This window comes from Mixophyes fleayi, unplaced genomic scaffold (genome assembly GCF_038048845.1).
Source record: "Mixophyes fleayi isolate aMixFle1 unplaced genomic scaffold, aMixFle1.hap1 Scaffold_851, whole genome shotgun sequence".
Lineage (NCBI taxonomy): Eukaryota > Metazoa > Chordata > Amphibia > Anura > Limnodynastidae > Mixophyes > Mixophyes fleayi.
In genome coordinates this window covers 6,849-26,010 of record NW_027448577.1, presented here as the reverse complement: position 1 = coordinate 26,010, position 19,162 = coordinate 6,849, and the positions used below count along the sequence as shown (strand labels likewise).

Here is a 19,162-nt window from a genome sequence, read left to right as displayed (position 1 = left end):
TCACTCGTTAACACCCAGGTCTGGCGGAACCTTCACATAAGCATATGCCCTTCATCTTAGACCACAGTTTTGGACGATCAGTGTAGATATACCATACTTACTGGGATGATCTCTCAGCTTCCAGTGACAATAGTTTTGCCTATGTGGGACAGAGCAACTTTTTACCTTTTTTTATGAAATTTTTTCTACAGATGGCTAAAGGTCATGTCATAAAAGGGGGGGGGGGTATTTCAGCACTATACTTGATAGATCTTCTTGATAGATCTTCCTCTTCCCTTACACTCTAGAGACCCCCTAAGGAGTCGCCTAAACTTCTTGTCCTACTTAAACTACACAACCTCTATGATTCCTGGAGAGTCGTAAATTCGTCCTCATGGGCCTTTAAGCGCCTCTCTGCCCCACATAATATCCACACTAGTATAGATAATGTACTAATAGATACCTCCGCCACCCCCCTACTGCATTCCTCCATTATTACTCCCGTGTTCTGCTAGGAACATTCAGCAGTTTTTTTGCACATTGACCTCTGCGCTATGGCCCCTCCACACTCTTACTGGTCACTTAATGGTATGCTCCTCTCTAAAAAAGAGGACAGGGACAAATTCTCCTGGACGATTGTAAACTTCAGGGAATGTAACTCAGACGCAGATATCGCCCATTTGACGATCTGGGAAGCCCAAAAAGTCACTGAGTATGGACTCCAATGCGAAAAGGGCCCAAAAACAACATATTATTGAGCTAGAAATGTCTCTTTCTGTGCTTACTGCGAAGCATCAGCGCTTCCACAGATGTAAGACCCAATGACAGCAGGTTCTTTCTCATAAGGTGATAATCCCTAAAGATGACAAAGACCCAAATTTATGTGCTAGTTATATACTTATCTCCATCTTAAATGTTGACCTCAAATTATTTCAAATTTAATTGCCAAGCCCAGGAAATTAAGCTTTTGGGGATTTACCTAACCAAACATTATGATAAATTATTTGTTGCTTATCCCCCCATTAATATTCTTAGAAAAGAGCTTACTACAAGGAATTCACTTTTAATTTCTTGGATAGGCAGAGTGGCAGCTGTGAAGATGAACCTTCTTCCCAGGTTGCTCTACTTGTGTCTGGCACTCGCAGTCCAGGTCCGTTCATCCACTCTCAAAAGACATTCAAACATGAATTTCACATTTTATATGGTCAGGTAGGCGCCCGAGAGGCCGCCAGAAGACTCTTTCGCCACTCTAAGCGTAGATTCATTGTTCTCCCCTGACACCACAAATACTATTTGGCCACCCACCTCACACAAGCCGTTCTCTCAAATCCGCGCAAAGATGTTGGTTTTCGTGGAAGCACACCTTATGCATATGACATCTCCCTATGCTTTGTTCTGGCTGGACCCCAATGACCTGCCTCATTTATACCAACTTCCCCCTACAATTCCGTTTTTGCTCTCTACTTGGAATATTGTACATGCTCTTTCCAACTAATTGATTACCCAGGGAGAATTGTACCTTAATGGAATAACCCATCCTTTCCTCCAGGTCTAGAACCTAGTTTTTTTGCACACTGGACCAGACACAATTTCAAATTTCTCCCTGATATATAGTTCCTTGGGGCTTTTTTACCAGAATCGCTTTTGCTTTTCCCGTTTTATCAATATCTTTAGAGCCATCATCTCTATAATAGTAAGACAAATCCTAAGACTCCCTGTCAACCCTCCCCTCTAGAGGCATTTTGCCTACGTAGAGCCTCATCTAGAGGTCTTATCTCCACCTTTTATTTTCTGTTACTCCACCATGACTTGCCGTCTAAAGAGTCTCATGAGCTGCATTGGGAGGACATGGGTGAGATTCTCGACCTAGTAGAATGGTCTCATATACACAACGCGGTTGCCTAATCCTCATTATGCACCCAGATCAAAGAAAAATCTTATAAACTTTTATTTAAATGGTATCTGGTTCCCTCCACACTTAAAGCAATCTACCCATCCTCCTCTGACCGCTGTTGGCAAAATTGCAGCGACTGGGGTACTCTGTCTTACGTTTGGTGTTATCCGAAAATTGAGCACATCTGGCCTGAGGTCAAGGAACTGATATACAAGATCATGCATATACAACTCCCATCAAACCTTTCCACCCACGTCTCCCCGCTGACGTAACTAGGTGGATCTGGAAACTCGCTGGACACATCCTCACAGCAGCTAAATGCCGGATCGCCCAGAACCAGAAAAAATCTGACCCCAATCCCCCCCCAACCACACAATCCCTGCTTTCATCAGTAGTGTTTGACAGGTGTTTAAACATGTACACATCACTAGCCTGATTCATGATCTGTCTAATCAATTCTTGTAAGTTTGAAATGCTTGAACTTAATTCCTTAAAATTTTAATTCTATGGCTCCTTATGCATCCATCCATATCCAAAGAACTTAGCACCTCACTCACTTTCACTCCCCTCCCCCCTCTCTTTTTTTACCCTTCACATCCCTCACCTAAAATTCTATTTAAAACAAGAAAACAAAATAAAGTGGAGATACCATTTTTTAAAAAAAAAACATGGGTCTATTTTCTACATAGGAGCCCCAAAATCCAAGCTAGAAATCGGTTTAGAGCCTCCGTTGCAGGCTTTATTACTGGGAAGCCTAATGTAGACCACTTATTTTGGTGGGCCCAGGGAAAATGTCTCTTTATTAAAACTCCTCTGCCATTGGTATTTCCTGCTTAATGCCAGCACCAAACCACTATTTAGAGATTTTTTTACCATTGTAGGCAATATGAGGCATTCATTATTTTTATTGGGCAATAACGGTGGCATAAAAGTTATCAAATGAAAAAGAAAAAAATAAATAAGTACAATTAACATTAAACGATTTCTATATTATGCGGCGTAAGCATATGCAAAGTTTGCCTATAGGGTACATATAGCTTTACCAGTGGTTCCAGTATGCAAATAAAGGCTTTCTCTTTTGTGTCACATGGTTTAAATGACAGCTTAATATAATGTATGGAAAATTTTCAAGAAAAATAAATCCTACTTAAAAATGTATATTTTTATATATTTCAGAAGGAAATGTATCCTCTAGATTTTCAGAATACTCATTTTAATATTGTTATTTGACTTAAATGTTAATGTGTCATAATAGAGAACAGTTTTGTCTCTTGCTCATACATTTAAATATATATATTTAAATCTTTAAAATAGCGGTAATGTAGTGCAGTGTTGTAACACCAAGTTCATAGATGGCATCCCGCTTCTATAGATACATATGAGAGCTTCGCATCTTATGAAAGCATTGCTTGTTTCTCTAATCGATTCTGCCAGCTTCAGCTGTAACAAAGAAACCTTTCTATCCATGGTCTGCACTATTGACATTATCAATTTATAGTTATAGGTGATGTATTGATATAACAATATAACTGTCTGAGTTATTCTTTCTGATGATTATCTTACAGAAGATAGGGAAGGAAAAAGAGACCTGAAAAGTGCAAAAGAATCCAAACCGAGAGCAGACCAGAAAAAGAAAGTAAAGGCTGTGAGTACACTATATTTAGCACCCGTGTACTGTGGAATGGATGCACTCAATTTGCTGACATGTGACACCAAAGTGATTAATGGAGAATCTACGGCCTCTGTTTCCGAACTGTTTCATCAACATCAACTGCCAGTACTTTGTCTTAGCAGAGCTTAGGATGTTGAGAAGATAGGAGGTTATATCTGTTAATACAGTGAATTCCATTTAGAGGATTGTTCTGTTCCTTGTCGCCTTAGTGTCTGAGGTCATGTCACATCAGCCACATGATACAAACTTCACCTGCAGCTTTTCATGGTATCATTAATAGTATAACAGATCATATTTGTTGTGTGATATACACATTGTTGGTAATTTACAAAGGGTAAAATCAGCATTGGAGCGGCCATGTGCCTTGACTTACGCAAGTGCATCAAGATTTCCACCAATGTGTATAGGTGTGCTGAGCAAGATGGCAGCATGTCCGGAGAAGCACAGCACAGTACATGTTAGAAGCATAGGTGTCTTAGTTTTGCAGAGACAAAAACGAGATTTAATTTTCTGAATCTGGCGTGGAGAGTGCGCATTTATGGGGATTGGGGTGTTCCTTAGTGTGTGGAGGGCATACACGCCTACCCTCCCGGACGCCCTGGAGAGCAGGCCATCCTCCTGCAACCTGCTTACTTTCTAGTGAAGTGGGTGGGAAGGGCGCCTTGATGATGTGAATTGACTCATTTTGGCCCCACTCCCATTACACGATGACACAATCGCACCAATGCTTAGATGGTGGCAGGTCCAAAATACTGCAACTCGCTGTGTTACAATCTGATACTGTGTATGCAGCCTACAAGAGGTGTCACTGTGTAGACCAATAGAAAGCTATTAGTCCTAGCGCTCACTAAAGGTGGCTCGCATGGAGTCGTGGATAGGGCCGGAGTCCAATCTTTCACCATAATAATCTGCCCTCATCAAACTCCCAATGGAGACTTGGGGACTCTCTTTCTGACCCACCCTTCTCTCAACCTCCCTGCTGATGTCTCCTCACCCTCATTATTAAATAAGGCAATATTTATTATTTAGTATTTAATAAAAAGGTGGTTCTAAAGTGGCAGGGGGTGGATTTTACACACCTAGGGGTAAATGTATCAAGGTGCGATTTTGCAAATCCAGCGATTTTCTCGGGAGAGTTGAAACTCGCTGATGTATGAAGCTGAGATTTCATGTAAAATCGCCAGAGTTGTGTTTCTGTCAAAATCGCTATTTACAAAATCGATAGAGATCAAACTCCCGACTGTTTGCCACTCTAGCTATACAAGTCTCAAATGTCTGAAGCTGCGATTAAGCAAACTCTCCTGAGTTTGCTTTAAAACACGCCAGATACAACACGCTGCATCCTAGCACATCACTATTACACTGTACTAGCTATACAGCCGGAGGTCCCCGCGGCTGTCAAATGTTAAAATAGGTAAAAGTTTAAAAATAAAAAAAGTGGGGTCCCCCCAAGCGGCCACTATTAACCCTATTGCTGGCAGCCTACTGCTGGTTACGTGAAAGTCGGGGAAAAAATTTGCATGGGGTCCCCCCACCGATTTTCACATAACCAACACTAGGCAAACCAGCCGGGGTGGGTGGCACTATAGCAGGTGGACACGCAGCAGGGGTCCCCCTGCCATAATGACAAACTAACCCCAGGCTGTTCAGCGCTGGGCTGGATTCCCTAGGGAGTGGGGTCCGCCGAAAAAAAACGAGCGGGCCCCCCCTCTAGGAATAACCAAATAAATTTGTAATTCCAAAGTCCTGCCATTTTGTTTTGTGGAACTACAAGTCCCAGCCAGCCCGGACTGCCATAAACAGGGCATGCTGATGCTTGTATAACTACAAGCACAGCGTAATCCAAATCCAGAACATGCTTGAGAAAAATAAAAAAAACAGTTTACAGATGACGCAACTTCTGCTTGTACAGTGTACAAGTAGACAGATGTGAATGAATATAATCCAGCCGCGAGGTCTATTTATACTCTATGGGGAATCCCCATGACAGCGTGGGATTACAAATATGGGGCCCTTCTGGCTGAAGACTGCAAGCAAGAAAAACAGAAGACATTTACAAGCAGGACTTTGTAATTACAAATTTATTTGGGACACGGTTTTCAAGCATTTTTGGATTAAAAGCTGCTGACGAAAGAAGAAGAAATCTGATTGGCAAGTATTTTGGTTTTTTTTATTTTTAATAAATTTAATTGGTGTTTTATTATTTTTATTAAAACTATGTGGTTTGAATGAGGGAGTAGTGGTTTATTTAACATTTTGATTTGTGGAACTACAGGTCCCAGTCAGCCTGGCTGCCATGGGTATGCCAAGCATCAGCATGCCCACACTGTTTATGGCAGCCCGGGCTGGCTGGGATTTGTAGTTCCACAAAACAAAATGGCGTAAAGTTTTTTTTTAACTATATAATCGCTGTTTATTACCCTACACCCAGGGGTGTAGGAAGAGCTGTAGTGCTTTCACTACTAGGCTGGTTATTCGTAGAGGGGGGCCTGCGCATTTTATTCGGCGGACCCCAGTCCCTAGGAAATCCAGCCCAGTGCTGAACAGCCTGGGGTTGGTTTGTCATTATGGCAGGGGGACACGTGGCAGGGCCACCCACCCTGGCTGGTTTGCCTAGTGCTGGTTAAGTGACAATCGGGGGGACCCCACGCAAATTTTTTCACCGATTTTCACGTAACCAGCAGTAGTCTGGCAGCACTAGGGTTAATAGTGGCATGGCGGGGGGACCCCAAGTTTTTTTTTAAATAAACTTTTTTATCTATTTTTAAACATTTGACAGCTGCTGGTCCTCCGACTGAGTAGGCAGGGACAGTGTAACAGTGATGTGTTTACTAATCTCGCAGCTAGATGAGGACAACAGTTTAATACATCTGGCGACTTTTGGACTAAAATCGTGGGTTATCACCCACGATTTTAAAACGCTGAAAAAATCGGACCTTGATACAGTTACCCCCTAGAAACACTTCATATTTGCAGGGATGTCTAACGAGCTCACAGTAGGCGTGCACTTGTATGTGCACTGCGCAGGCCACTGAGGCACAGTTGTGCAACGCATTTTGCATTGTGCATCTAGTGTACTTTTTAAATAAGTTCTCTTGATGATGTATCTTTATGTGTCTTGAAAGCACAAATGCACAAAAGCACAAATGCTCTTAATTTTGAAAGCTTTAACCAATCAATTGTATAGCACGACCATATGAAAAAAAAGACAAGAAACAAAATGACCCAATATCAAGTATTTATGTATTTATGTAATCACATCTGTATGCATAAGCAATACACTTGTTAGGTTATAACTATCCTGAAACATGGCACACTTATGTTTGCTATGGCCAGCAATCTGTACGAGAAACCTGTACATCATCATCAACATTTATTTATATAGCGCCAGTAAATTCCGTAGGGCTTTACAATTGGGAACAAACGTTAATAAGACAATACTGGGTAATACATACAGACAGAGAGGTAAGAGAATCCTGCTCTCAAGCTTACAATCTATGGGACAGTGGGAGTTTGAAACACAAGGGCATGTGCTACATCATATTGCACAATGGACCAGCTAGCAACCACAGCAACCATTTAGGTGTACCCATGAGTGCAAAAAATCTCTGCCAAGTTACATTTGGATTAAGCTAAATCAAATTTACACAACTCATGAAATCGTCGGTGGGTTATGTGAGGTCCTCTTCCTTTTGGCTGCTATTCTGTTACGCATTCCTTAACACATTTCTATATGGAGTGATGTTATGTGAATGGTAGAAGCCGCATTGTAGGAACTGGATTATTGAATTGAAAGGGACAGAGAGACAGAAATATTGGACAATCACCATCAGTGATTTCCATTCCTGCCTCCATGTAACTGCACATTATTTGCCCAGGGACAACCCTTATGTGTTGTGTTATTGGTAAAGATGTTTTAAATGTTACGTAAGAGATCCTGAAAACATGCTGCACTATGGGGAGAGGAGAACAGTGGAATTATGGAAAGACATGGCTGCTGTTAATAGAGGTTGTTTTTTCTTTATGAAGTCTTCCATACATATTCTGCATATTCAGAGTCCCTACTTCTGAATAATTCAACCAATGGTGAAGCTGTCAGTGAATGTCACTTCAGTAGTTATGTAATGAAATGGTCACCATACAACATTAATATAGTCAGTAAGCTGTGATATCGTAGATCAAACTGAATTTGTTTTTGCTCAGAAATGTCAAATTATACTATAGCCTAATATGTATTCTAAGGATATATCAGGGTGTTGTGTGCATTATCTGTTGTCTATTTTGTAGGTACCCATCAATCGTGTTCTACCAACTAACTGCATGTCAGTGGACATCCATAATTTCACATGTATCCTTAATACAGCAACCATTGCTAAGTTATATTTATTATGCCAAGTGTCAGTTTTATGTTTGCTTTATCTGAGTTTAATGTGGCCACTTGGTAAATGATGGTATTGTTGTGTATTTGTGTGCTTCCATAACAATTTATATCAGATATTGTGGATCCTTACAATGAAATAAGAGAACCAGGTAAGGACATAATATAACCTCAGCGCTCAGATATAAACAATTCTTTAGTAAGAACACTTGTTCAATAATAATGACTTCACAAACAATGGCCCTTTGCAGTCATTGTTTTTGTCTTTAGCTCTGTCAATGTTGGATAACAACTGCACACTATGAATTGCATATCAAACGCTGCATGATTTAAGTGTTGGTAAATATATGAATGACCTTTGCTCTTTGTTTATTATGTATTGAATATACTGTTTATTTTATATAATAGAAAATGAAATGGTAGGTATAACAGAGTTCAAAAACTCAATGTTCTATTCATTGTGTCCCTTTTCAGAAACACACAGCCCTGGCTATAGAATGAACGAGGTTCTCGTAAGGTACAGCCAGCAATTTACTGCACATTGGGAAGGAATTATAGGAAGATTACGTGTGCCCAGGTTTGTTCTCAGTTGAGGATACTGCAATTGGCTATTTAGTGTTGATAAAAGCAAATCAATGTGATCTATTGTCATCTTTTAATTGTTTTTAAGCCACATTTGTATTGATATTTATTCAGTCAATATTTCACAATTCTAGCTGCAATGAGGGTGATATTAAAGAGACCTGGAAGTGTTGATCAAAAACTTTTTCTTTTAAAAGGAAATACAAATTTTCAATAAAGTAAAATTTGACAGGTTACAAGCAATAAATATTCTGTATTAAGGATATATGATATTTACAGCACACATTTACCAGTTTATTGCTATGCTTGTCTCAGTATGTATCTATGTCATTGAAGCTGCCTCTTTTTCTACTTGTTGGGACTTGCAGGACTTTCAGTCCAGCACAAGCCGCATAGACTTGTGCTAGTTTTAAATGGTCATTACACCTAAAATACAAGTTGACTTTTATAGTCGCCTTTATAAATATATACATAAAAAGTTCAGGAGCTGATGATATGAAGATATTTGAGATAAAGCTTCAGTTAGTAAACCTATTAATACCCCATTCATACTGCACCAAAATCCCGGGTTTTTGCCAGGGCGAGCTCAAACGACCTTTAACCCGGGATTTATCGAGGGGTAATTCCCGGGTCGAACCAAAAACCCGGGGTTGCACAGAAAACAAGCTGATTGGCTGTCTGCCTGTCTCTGGAGGATAAATAAATGTTATTTTTTTTTATTTCTTTTATTCAATTTTAAAATATAATAGCAAAGCAGTTTTGCTTCTTTGAGGATCCTTTTAAAACAGTAAAGGTATAAATTGCTATGTCTCTGAATTGCTGATGTTTCTGATTCAGAAGGGCAGAGGGAATAATTGGGCATCAGTTAATTAAATGATGAAATTTAGCTGCTACATTGAGCAAACCAACTAATTATTATGCTTTTTTAATTATGATTTTACTTATAGAAAGTGTCAATGACATCACCATTTTTCAGCCAATGAAAACTGCTCTGGTGATGACTCCCACAAATTGCCAAGGCACAGATTTGTGCAGTATGAATGGGGTGAACCCGGGAAATTCCCGGGTCCGAGGTGCAGTATGAATGGTGTTTCTGAGCTGGGACGCTCCGAGCCCCGGCAAAAACCCAGCTTGAAAAACCCGGGATATTGCCGGGGCGGCAGTATGAAAGCGGTATAAGAGACATTGCAATTATGGAGAAATTTCTGATAACAGAACAGTATCTTGCACTCAACTATATGGTAAATGTAAATACCGGACCTGACGTATTTTGTGTAAAAATTCCGCGTGTTCATGTTGAGTCATATGTATTGCGAATTACATCCAGCTCAAAGTACACCAGGATTTCTAAGTCTGGCCTACAAATGCGTATACGCCACCCAATAGCGCAGAAATGCAGCTTGACAGTGTTAGCGGTAAATGTAAAATAAAAAAAGCTGCATTACCCCATTTGATGTAATATATATATATATATATATATATATATATATATATATATATATATATATATATGTGTATGTAATATACACAGGAGTAAATAGTTCAATGACAGTATTATTGATCCAAAACCAAAACATACATATTTCCATGTGGAATGGAATATCCGTGTGTGCTCTCTTGCTGTACTCCACTTGTACTACACATGCACAGTACAGAAATGTGTATATTTATGCTTCAAACATTGCGGTACTATGTCAACCTAACTAGCCTCTTGCAAAATAATGCTGACAGCACACAAATCAATATCACCCCTCGTATATCCTTTATACCTAAAACTGCCTCTGTAAACATTTCTGTGCATAATAATATTATAGTTAGTGAGTTGTGATGTCTACAATATAAAGTTCCTTTGTATGTTAACCCCACTGCTGGTTCCTGGAGTTACTGGTTCTATTTCTGATACCGTTTGCTACATTAATTACCTTTTCTATCTATTATTGATGGGAGGTAAATGGATAACCATATAACAGATTCAGTTATACACAGGTCAATCCCCATGCTGTTCCCCAGCTTTTTCCAATTCCCTACAGCATTGAGAAGTAATTCACAATTAATCAGACGTGCTGAAGTTATATAATGACCAATAAGATGATCATTTATATGTGTGCCTAGACAATCTGCCAGTTACCACTATACTGTACATCCCATATAGAGAATGTTAGCACTTCATTGAAAAGTTGGTATTGATAGTGTCACTGTCTATTTTACAGCCATGCAGAATGGGAAAACATGATGACTAACTGCAGCGCATTTATTTTCTATGGGACCGAGAGGCTTTTAGCACATGTACTGTTAGACAAATTTGTTGCTATGGATTTTACAGGTGAGCATGAAATAAAAGTCATAATTACTGCATAAACTGTTGTACAAGTCGGAAAGTACCCAGAGTAATGAACAACAACTAACTCAGTAGTAACTTTTTGATGATAGCTACTTTGGCGTAAATAGCAAGATATTTAGAAATTGTGTTTAAAATAGTTTGTGAAAAAAAATGGTACTTAAGGGACCAGAGCAAAGTGATTTGAACAGAAAATAGCACTTCTACTATTATTTTCCTATGTTGTGACAGTAATGTGAGGGCTTTCTTCTTGTTGCTCGTAAATTGTGTTGGCTTTTTAGTAATGAGCTAAATGACACTAGTCAGGTACACATAGAGGAGGCAGCCATGGCTGAGCCAGTGTTCATGGGAATTCTGCTATCTATTCATTAGGAGCAATTGGTACTAAAAAATGGGCAGCTCAACGTGAAAGGTTCATTGGTGATTCAAAGGCAAATGTATTGTATTTCTTCATTCTTTACCTTTGCATTGGGAAGCTGTTTGTTACATAGAGCTGCATTTAGCGTTTGATGCATTTTGCGCATCGAATGTAAGCCAAAAAACTCTGTTGCAAAAATGATCTATGTCAGGTGTACAAATGTGTTTAGATATATGCAAAAGTTACATTGCCCTATTCATATACAATATAATGAAATGTATAAAGGTGTCATATACACAAGAGAGAATAGTGTCTTTACAGTATTAGCAATAAATGCAAAAGTCGCATCTTCCATATAAAATATTATTAGGGACAAACACCCCCTTACACTTTATAATTAATATGAGAATCTTCTTTTCTGCGGTAACCCAAATGGAAATAACAAATTATAAACACAACCAGAACGGCCGGGTAGTGTCCTCTGCCTGCCTCTGCGTAGCTAGAACAACTTGTAGTCAGAGCAGTGGAATGTTAGCAACACATAATATTTCAGTTTAGCCAAAATTAAGGTAGAAGGTACTAGGCAACATTGAGCCAATCTGAGCATCTAAACATTTGCAGCATAGAGTAGTGAAGTGTGACTCCTGTCAAACTGGTGCAGAACGATTGTGGGGTCAAATGTACCTATATGATAAAGCTCATACATACTTGTATTACTTTGTCAGTGTACAGATAAAGCTCCCTTGGCAAATTGTCTGTTCTGGCAATTACCTAAATGACGACAATGCAATGGAGCGTGTGCACTTGTCCTGCTCACTCCCATAACTGTGAGAGTGCGGTGCCAGTATAGGCACACAGCACGCTCAGTACCAGCTGCCCAGTTTCTAGGTGTCACAGAGAATTCATACTCCATCTGCATCTCGGTTAAATAACCGACAATTTACAAATTCACCTTATTGCCTTTGTGAATAACTCTCCAATCAGCTATACTTACATATTTGAGTGCTTATTATTTATCATTAGTATCATCCTTGTTTCCTCTAGTGCAGGAGTCGCTAACCAGTCAGACATGAAGAGCCCAAAAATATCTATAAATATCACAAAACCAACTTTGCTTTTTATGTGTGTATATACCTATAAACAGTATAAACACACACATATATATACAATACACACACACATTGAGAATGTAACATCATTTACAATTTTTTGGTAAGTGAAAAAGAAAATATTCAACAATCCTAAAATGTTCACAATAATCACCAAATCAGTACAACGATCTATTATCTCGCTGCTGAGGAGGGTTCAAAGTGCTACATATAGTCTCTTCACAGCACTTCACAATTGCTGTGGAGGAAACTGTTGAAGTGGGTATAAAAAAAAGTCATAAATGGTCATCACATCACTCCACATGCTATCAAACCTAACAAAATGTCCCTTGCATGCCCATCAGACCTCCCCACATGCCTCTTACATCCAAATGTGACCATCCCATGACCTCAAACCTCCCCACATCAGAACACTTCACATGCCCATCAGACCTCCCCACACGCCAACAAACTTCTCCACATGCCTGTTGCACACATCAGACCTCCCCACATGTGATCAGACCTCTCTCTATACATGCTCATTTGACCACACCAGATGCCATCAGATCTCCACACATGCCACCAGATCTCACCACATGCCCCTTAAATGCCATCAAATTTACCCACATGCCCATTACATCCACATGAGACCTGGCCACATGCCATCAGATATCACAATATGCTCCTTACATGCCCATCAGCATCACCGCCTAGCCTCAGACCTCCCCACATGCCCCTTAAATGATATCAGACCTCCTCACATGCCCCTTACATCCACATCTGACCTCGCCACATGCCAGCAGTCCTCCACACATTTCATCAGATCTCTCCTAATGCTATCAGATCTCTTTACATGCCAATCAGTCTCTTTGTATGCCCCTTACATGTCACAACTGCCACACTTAGCCGCTATGTATGGGCAGGGAGTGTGAAAAGTGTTTTTTAAGCAGATATGTCATTGAAAATGTACTTACTTAACAATAAACATAGCTTAAGACAATATACATTGTACTCCATCATTTGTTTGTATTTCTGAAAACTGCATATTCTTTACTCGAATCAGTTAGATTCCCAGGACAAAGGTAAAAACCAGTGAATGCAAATGTAGTTAAGCAAAATGATATATTATGTGCTCACAAGGAATATCTGACTAATTCTATTATAAAGAGAACTCTCAGTGTACAGTCCGTGTTTCTGTGTTTAGAATAGAGTATAAAAATAGGACATAGAGGTGTATGTGTCATTATGGGTCAGTTTCAAATTCCAGAAGTGGACTACTGCTGCACGATCTTAAAAAGATAGGCAGGAATCTATTATTGCTCACATGTTTCGATCAGGGTCTCTTCAAGCACCACCATCCATGGAGCAGTAGCCTCCTTACCCACAACAAGACCCTCCTAACCTCCCCAAGCACTCCGGTCGCTGGCCGCTCCTCAATAATTGAATACTTGTTACCTGTCACACTTAGCCGCTGGAGCCCGCACAGAGAAAGAAGGAGAGGAAGCTACACCCTCCTCCTCCTTACCTGATTAGATAATCGGTGACACTGTGATATCCCTGCATTGTGTAGAGGAAGTCACATGACGTGCTCCCAGTCAGACGAGTAGCTGACTCTGTTCCAATATGGCCCTGCCTGCGCCCAGAGCTGCCCTCATGCTCCCGGCCAGAAGCCACTTTTGAATGCCCAAAGAGATGCATGTGGCTTGAGAGCAGCCGGTTGGCCACCACTGCTGTAGTGACATACAGTAAGTAGACAAAGCAAATATACATTAATAACAACATGATGAGACAAATAACTTGAGATACATGGCAAGAGCTTACTATATAAATTATTGTCCATTGTGTCTTGAAAAGAAAAGCTGACTATAATATTTAGGATGAATGGAAGTGCTGTGATTTAGGATGAATGATGATTCTTACTGAGATGACCTTCACTTAATAACAAGATAGGATCCATTAGCCTCTACTGGTCATCAGGGCAGATGGTGACAGGTTTCTCAAATGGATAAATTATTGCTGAGTAGCAATATCCTATTATGTATGATCTTTTTATGGAGCTTCAGGAGTGTATCTGCACACAGTTTCTGGCTCAGACACAATTTCACATATTTGAAATAACATATTTTACTTTCAGGCTCACCAAGTAAAGCTGGCAATATCACTTCTTTTTATGTACGAGTCTGCAGGAATTTAGCAAATCCAAAATCAATAGGTTTTACCACATTAATAGCTAATGTGACACAGGCACCCTTCTGGTGATGCATACACAAACAACTTCTCGCTATGTACTTTCATTTCATTTATATTTTCAGGATGGCAAAGTCAATGATAACACAATGTTCCAAACACTTTCTTGTGACTCTAGTGCTAAACTAACAGAAATCAGCTCCCTTGACACTATCCAACTTATTTGGCATCGGTCAACCACATAATGAACAACTCAGGTGTTTATACTTTGCACTCTACCCACAGCCCTAACTTGATGGACAGGTGACACACCCATCTGGCCTTTATCGAGGAGTTCTCCTCACGCGTTCTTCTTAATGAGTCTCAGTGCAGATACACCCAGTCAACTGCTGTTAACTGTGGAAGAGGATGCCTCTGAACCACTTCAAAATATATACAATGAATCACACTCTTTACTATTATTTTGAGGCACATATGTCCTCCACCTGTATCTCTTTAACCTAGGCGCACTACTGTACAAATATGTAACTCTGTTTGCAGCCTTACCCTGCAGACTGTCAGCTAAATACCTAACTCCTCTCTTAGAGGCCTCTGGCAAACCACTCCCTTTGTCACACTAACTATACTATTATACCAGTGATGGGCAACAGACGGTCCTGTTGCCACATGCGGCACTCTGAACCTTCATCTGCGACTCCCCCCTTCCTGCTTTATTTTCAGATTTGTTTGTTATAGCTTGTAACACTTGTTTAAAATGCCTGCTGATATTTTATTATAGACAGGTGTCTCTTTTTTCGAGATGTGCAGTTCTTTTGATGTTTAGAGGGCCACACCATTAGGCCCCCGCAGGGCCGGATTAAGGGAATGGCGGCCCCTGGGCTAAGGGGGCCTCCATTCCCCCGTGAGGGCCCCCCCCCGGTGGCCGGAGCTGCACGCCCCCCCCTCCACAGTGGTCGGGGCTGCCCGCGCCCCGCCGGCACTTACCTCCTTCTCCGGCGCGCTGTACTCTGTTTACTGAGGAGATCTTGTGAGAGTGACACTCACGAGATCTGCTCAGTAAGGAGACTACAGCGCGCCGGAGAAGGACTGCAGTGAAAGTGCTCAGCAGCACTGATCGCGCCGGAGGCGCCCCCGCCCCCGACCGATCAATACTGCTGCTGAGCACTTTCAAGGTCCATCTGGATGCCATAGGCCCCTGGGCTGTAGCCCAGTTAGCCCTATGGGTAATCCGGCCCTGGGCCTCAGAAGTATATCAGGTTTCCCATCACTTATCCTTCTAGCTATTAGAAAATGCACTAGAGCAACTATCAGTATAAGGTAATTGGGAATATAAGTTAAAGGACAACTGTCGCTAGTTTGGGAAAATAATAGTAGCTTTATTACAGCAAAATAATATTTTTAATTTGGTCATTGTTTAATATCTCAAAAAGAAGGAAAATAATGATCAAACATTGCAGTAAACGCCTATACTCACAGCATAACTCGCTCAAGAATTACAATGAGATAGTTTGCATCTGTTAAATGATAATGCCATACACACATATCCTACTGTCAATGTAAAGAAAAGTTATAAACAATGTAATCATCAGGTGAAGCGGGGAAAGAATATATATATATATATATATATAATATATGTTTAGATTTGGTAAATGCCTGGGGTATAGCTGGAGAAGAGATGGATGGGCTCCATTTACAAGGCCCAGTCTGGGTCTTCTGTTCTGCTGTCAGACTGATTAATGCTGGCACCTGTTAGCTGTGTTTAAAAGGCTGCTAGGCAGTGGAGTCAGTCTCTCACTACCTGAGGCAAGGGACTGCAGAGTCTGTGTGAGAAGAAGCGTTTATTATGAAGTTTCTTTTATTATTTTGCTTAATAAAACTGGCTGAGGCTAGTTGAACCCAAAACCTTGGACTTGAGTGATCTCTTGGCTGCTACACACTGCCATCTACCCCAGGGGATGACAGGATTACAGCTGTTCCCCTACCCTAGCCTGTCTCTCTCTCTCCCTCCCTGTGTGTGTGTGTGTGTGTGTGTGTGTGTGTGTGTCTCTCTCTCTCTCTCTCTCTCTCTCTCTCTCTCTCTCTCTCTCTCTCTCTCTCTCTCCTATTCATATCTATATGTATAATAATTTTTTTTCAAGTACATGAAAATTTCAGATTGAAGTGTACAGACAATCTAAATTTGCTGTAAAGCAGATTGTATGTGGATTATGTATTTCAGAATGCCAGCTGATGATTCTTCTAGATCAGGTGCGGACAAGTCGTAGTTTTTCAAGACAATCAACGATTGATGTACAAAAAAGGTAAAAATAATGAAAAATTATCTTTCTTGCCATTGGGGGACACTGTGACCATGAGGTATAGCAGGTTTTACATGTTTTTATATTTTCATGGCTATTTCTTTCAGTGTTTTTTTTTTTTTTTTTTTACTTCTCCTTTTACTCACCGAATCATCTGTTTCTCTGAGTCCATTGGGGGACACTGTGCTCTGTTTGATTCTATGTATTTCACTCATGTTTTTCTGTTGTTATGCCGAGTTAGTCCCTCCTTTTCTGTTGGGCATTGATATAAAACTGGCGTTGGCCCTAGCTGGAAGGGGCTATATAGGGAGGTTTGACACTTGAATAGTATTAGCTATTGAAGTGCCCTAGCGCCACGTCCACCTGCTATATTCCATGGTCAGCGTCCCCCTTTGGACTCAGAGAAATGGACTATACGGTAAGTGAAAAAATCCTATTTTGCTGTTGTTGTAGTGTAAGCTGTTAGAATGTAACATTGTAGAGAATACTGTGCATTTTTTGTTTTGTCTTTATATATTTGTTGTGGTAGACAGGGGAGGTCATTTATGAAGCTCACCAGAGGTGCACAGCAAACTTCCTTGATTTTACACCTGTGCCGCTCTTTGGTACGCCCAGCGTGCCTCCAGGTCTGGAGAGACGGAAGTCCTTACGAGGTGTACTGTGGAAAAGTGTAAACATCACATCAATATCCAACCTCTTACCCCTTCAGTACCTCCCCTTTCAGATGCTTAAACCTTTTACTGTTTTACTTTTGTGTGTGTGTAGCTCTTTGTTACATTGCGTGGAGGTTGCCCAGAAATCCACCTAAGGACTGTAGTGTTAATGGGACCAGTTTGGCAGAGAAATTCTTTTGCGGGCGCACTTGCTACCTATAATATACAGTCATAATGTAAACTGCTCTGTCTAAAATGAATAGTCCCTCCAAATCCCAAACCAGCTCGACAGCATAGACTGGTTTCCATTAAAACGGAGACCACTAGTAGAGTGGCAGTCAGAGGGTGCTGGTGGGTCTTTTTTTATTCCCATTTGGACTACAAAATAGCAAAAAAGAAGTCCTTTGTGACGCTCCCCCTCTCGTCACCGGCCTTTCTTACTCCCCTGTTAGTGGCTGATCCAGACATGTGAAAGGAATATAGTCATAAAGAGATGTCTGATAAGAAAACAAAGTAATTCTGCTTGCAGTAGAGGAGGAAAGGGATACAATGCAGTGGGATGATAAAGCTTTCATCTCTGAAAACAATGAGAATAATGGATGTGCTAAATAACGTACAGAAAGCCTTGTACAAATGTACAAAATATATGCATTTTTGGTAAATCATATGGTAAAGTTTTAAAATATGGGGATAGTCTATATATAACCTGGAAGATTAGAGTGATAATAAACTCTCCCTTGGCCGTTGTTTATAAGGAACAGTTTTCCACTCCAACCACACTTTTTATAGCATAGTGATTGGCTAAAACACGCCATAACAAAACAATAAGCAAAGAGGGCAATGCTCACAATTAAGCACGTCAAGGGACATTTTCTATGTAAGTGAGTGAAAATTGCAGCAGTCTGGACATTACTAAAATATATTGTAGTTTTATAATAATTTCAGTCTTCTCTAAGATGAGATAGTAAGACGGTAATGATGATAAGGGGAGGTAAAGATTTACTAGATCTCTGTCCTGTAAACGATCCCAAATGTTTCTTTCATTTTCAATTCATTTCTGTTTTTAATTATTGTTAAATACAACCGGAAGTATTTCTAACTCCTAAAATCATTTTTTGTGGTTATCTTGGAAAGGGAATCTTGCTTGTTATTGGAAAGACCAGTGGAAACAGCCCTCCTGCTAAGTGTGACAGGTGTCTGCTCTGTAATGCTGAATCAGTGGCACACAACCTTACAGCAGAATGCAGACAGACTGGACTTCCTTTCAGAATGTAAGTGGCTGCAGTAAGCTCAGTCTCCCTATCACTGTATAACTAATCACTTATAATGTTGGATGGTTGTTTCTCTAGATACAACTGAAATACGTTTATTTGCAATTCTGGCAGGGTTGCAGAAAATGAAACAAATTACTGTATGTTTCGGCAAGGCTAGATTAAGGGCCACATGGGCCTGGGGCTGAAAATTATAAAGGCCCTGCTGTGAAAAGTGCCGTCCCACTGTAGGTGTGGCCAGTGTTGTGTGGGTGTGGCCAGATGTGTGTGGGCGTGACCAACACCATGGAGGGCATAGTGGCCTAGTGGTTAGCACTTCTGCCTCACAGCACTGGGGTCATGAGTTCGATTCCCGACCATGGCCTTATCTGTGTGGAGTTTGTATGTTCTCCCTGTATTTGCGTGGGTTTCCTTCGGGTGCTCCGGTTTCCTCCCACACTCCAAAAACATACTGGTAGGTTAATT

General features: G+C 40.5%; 1 protein-coding gene across 1 annotated transcript; it reads left to right on the top strand.

Annotated features, from left to right (window-relative positions):
• Positions 1 to 1,827: 1,827 nt before the first annotated feature.
• On the top strand, positions 1,828 to 18,697 carry LOC142135731 (cilia- and flagella-associated protein 46-like; the record flags this gene model as incomplete). Its single annotated transcript, XM_075194622.1, has 8 exons — positions 1,828 to 1,831; positions 3,439 to 3,518; positions 7,833 to 7,893; positions 8,040 to 8,075; positions 8,398 to 8,500; positions 10,716 to 10,828; positions 16,695 to 16,776; positions 18,561 to 18,697. Coding segments are annotated over exons 1-8 (616 nt in total), but the record flags the coding sequence as incomplete, so codon positions are not given.
• Positions 18,698 to 19,162: the final 465 nt, after the last annotated feature.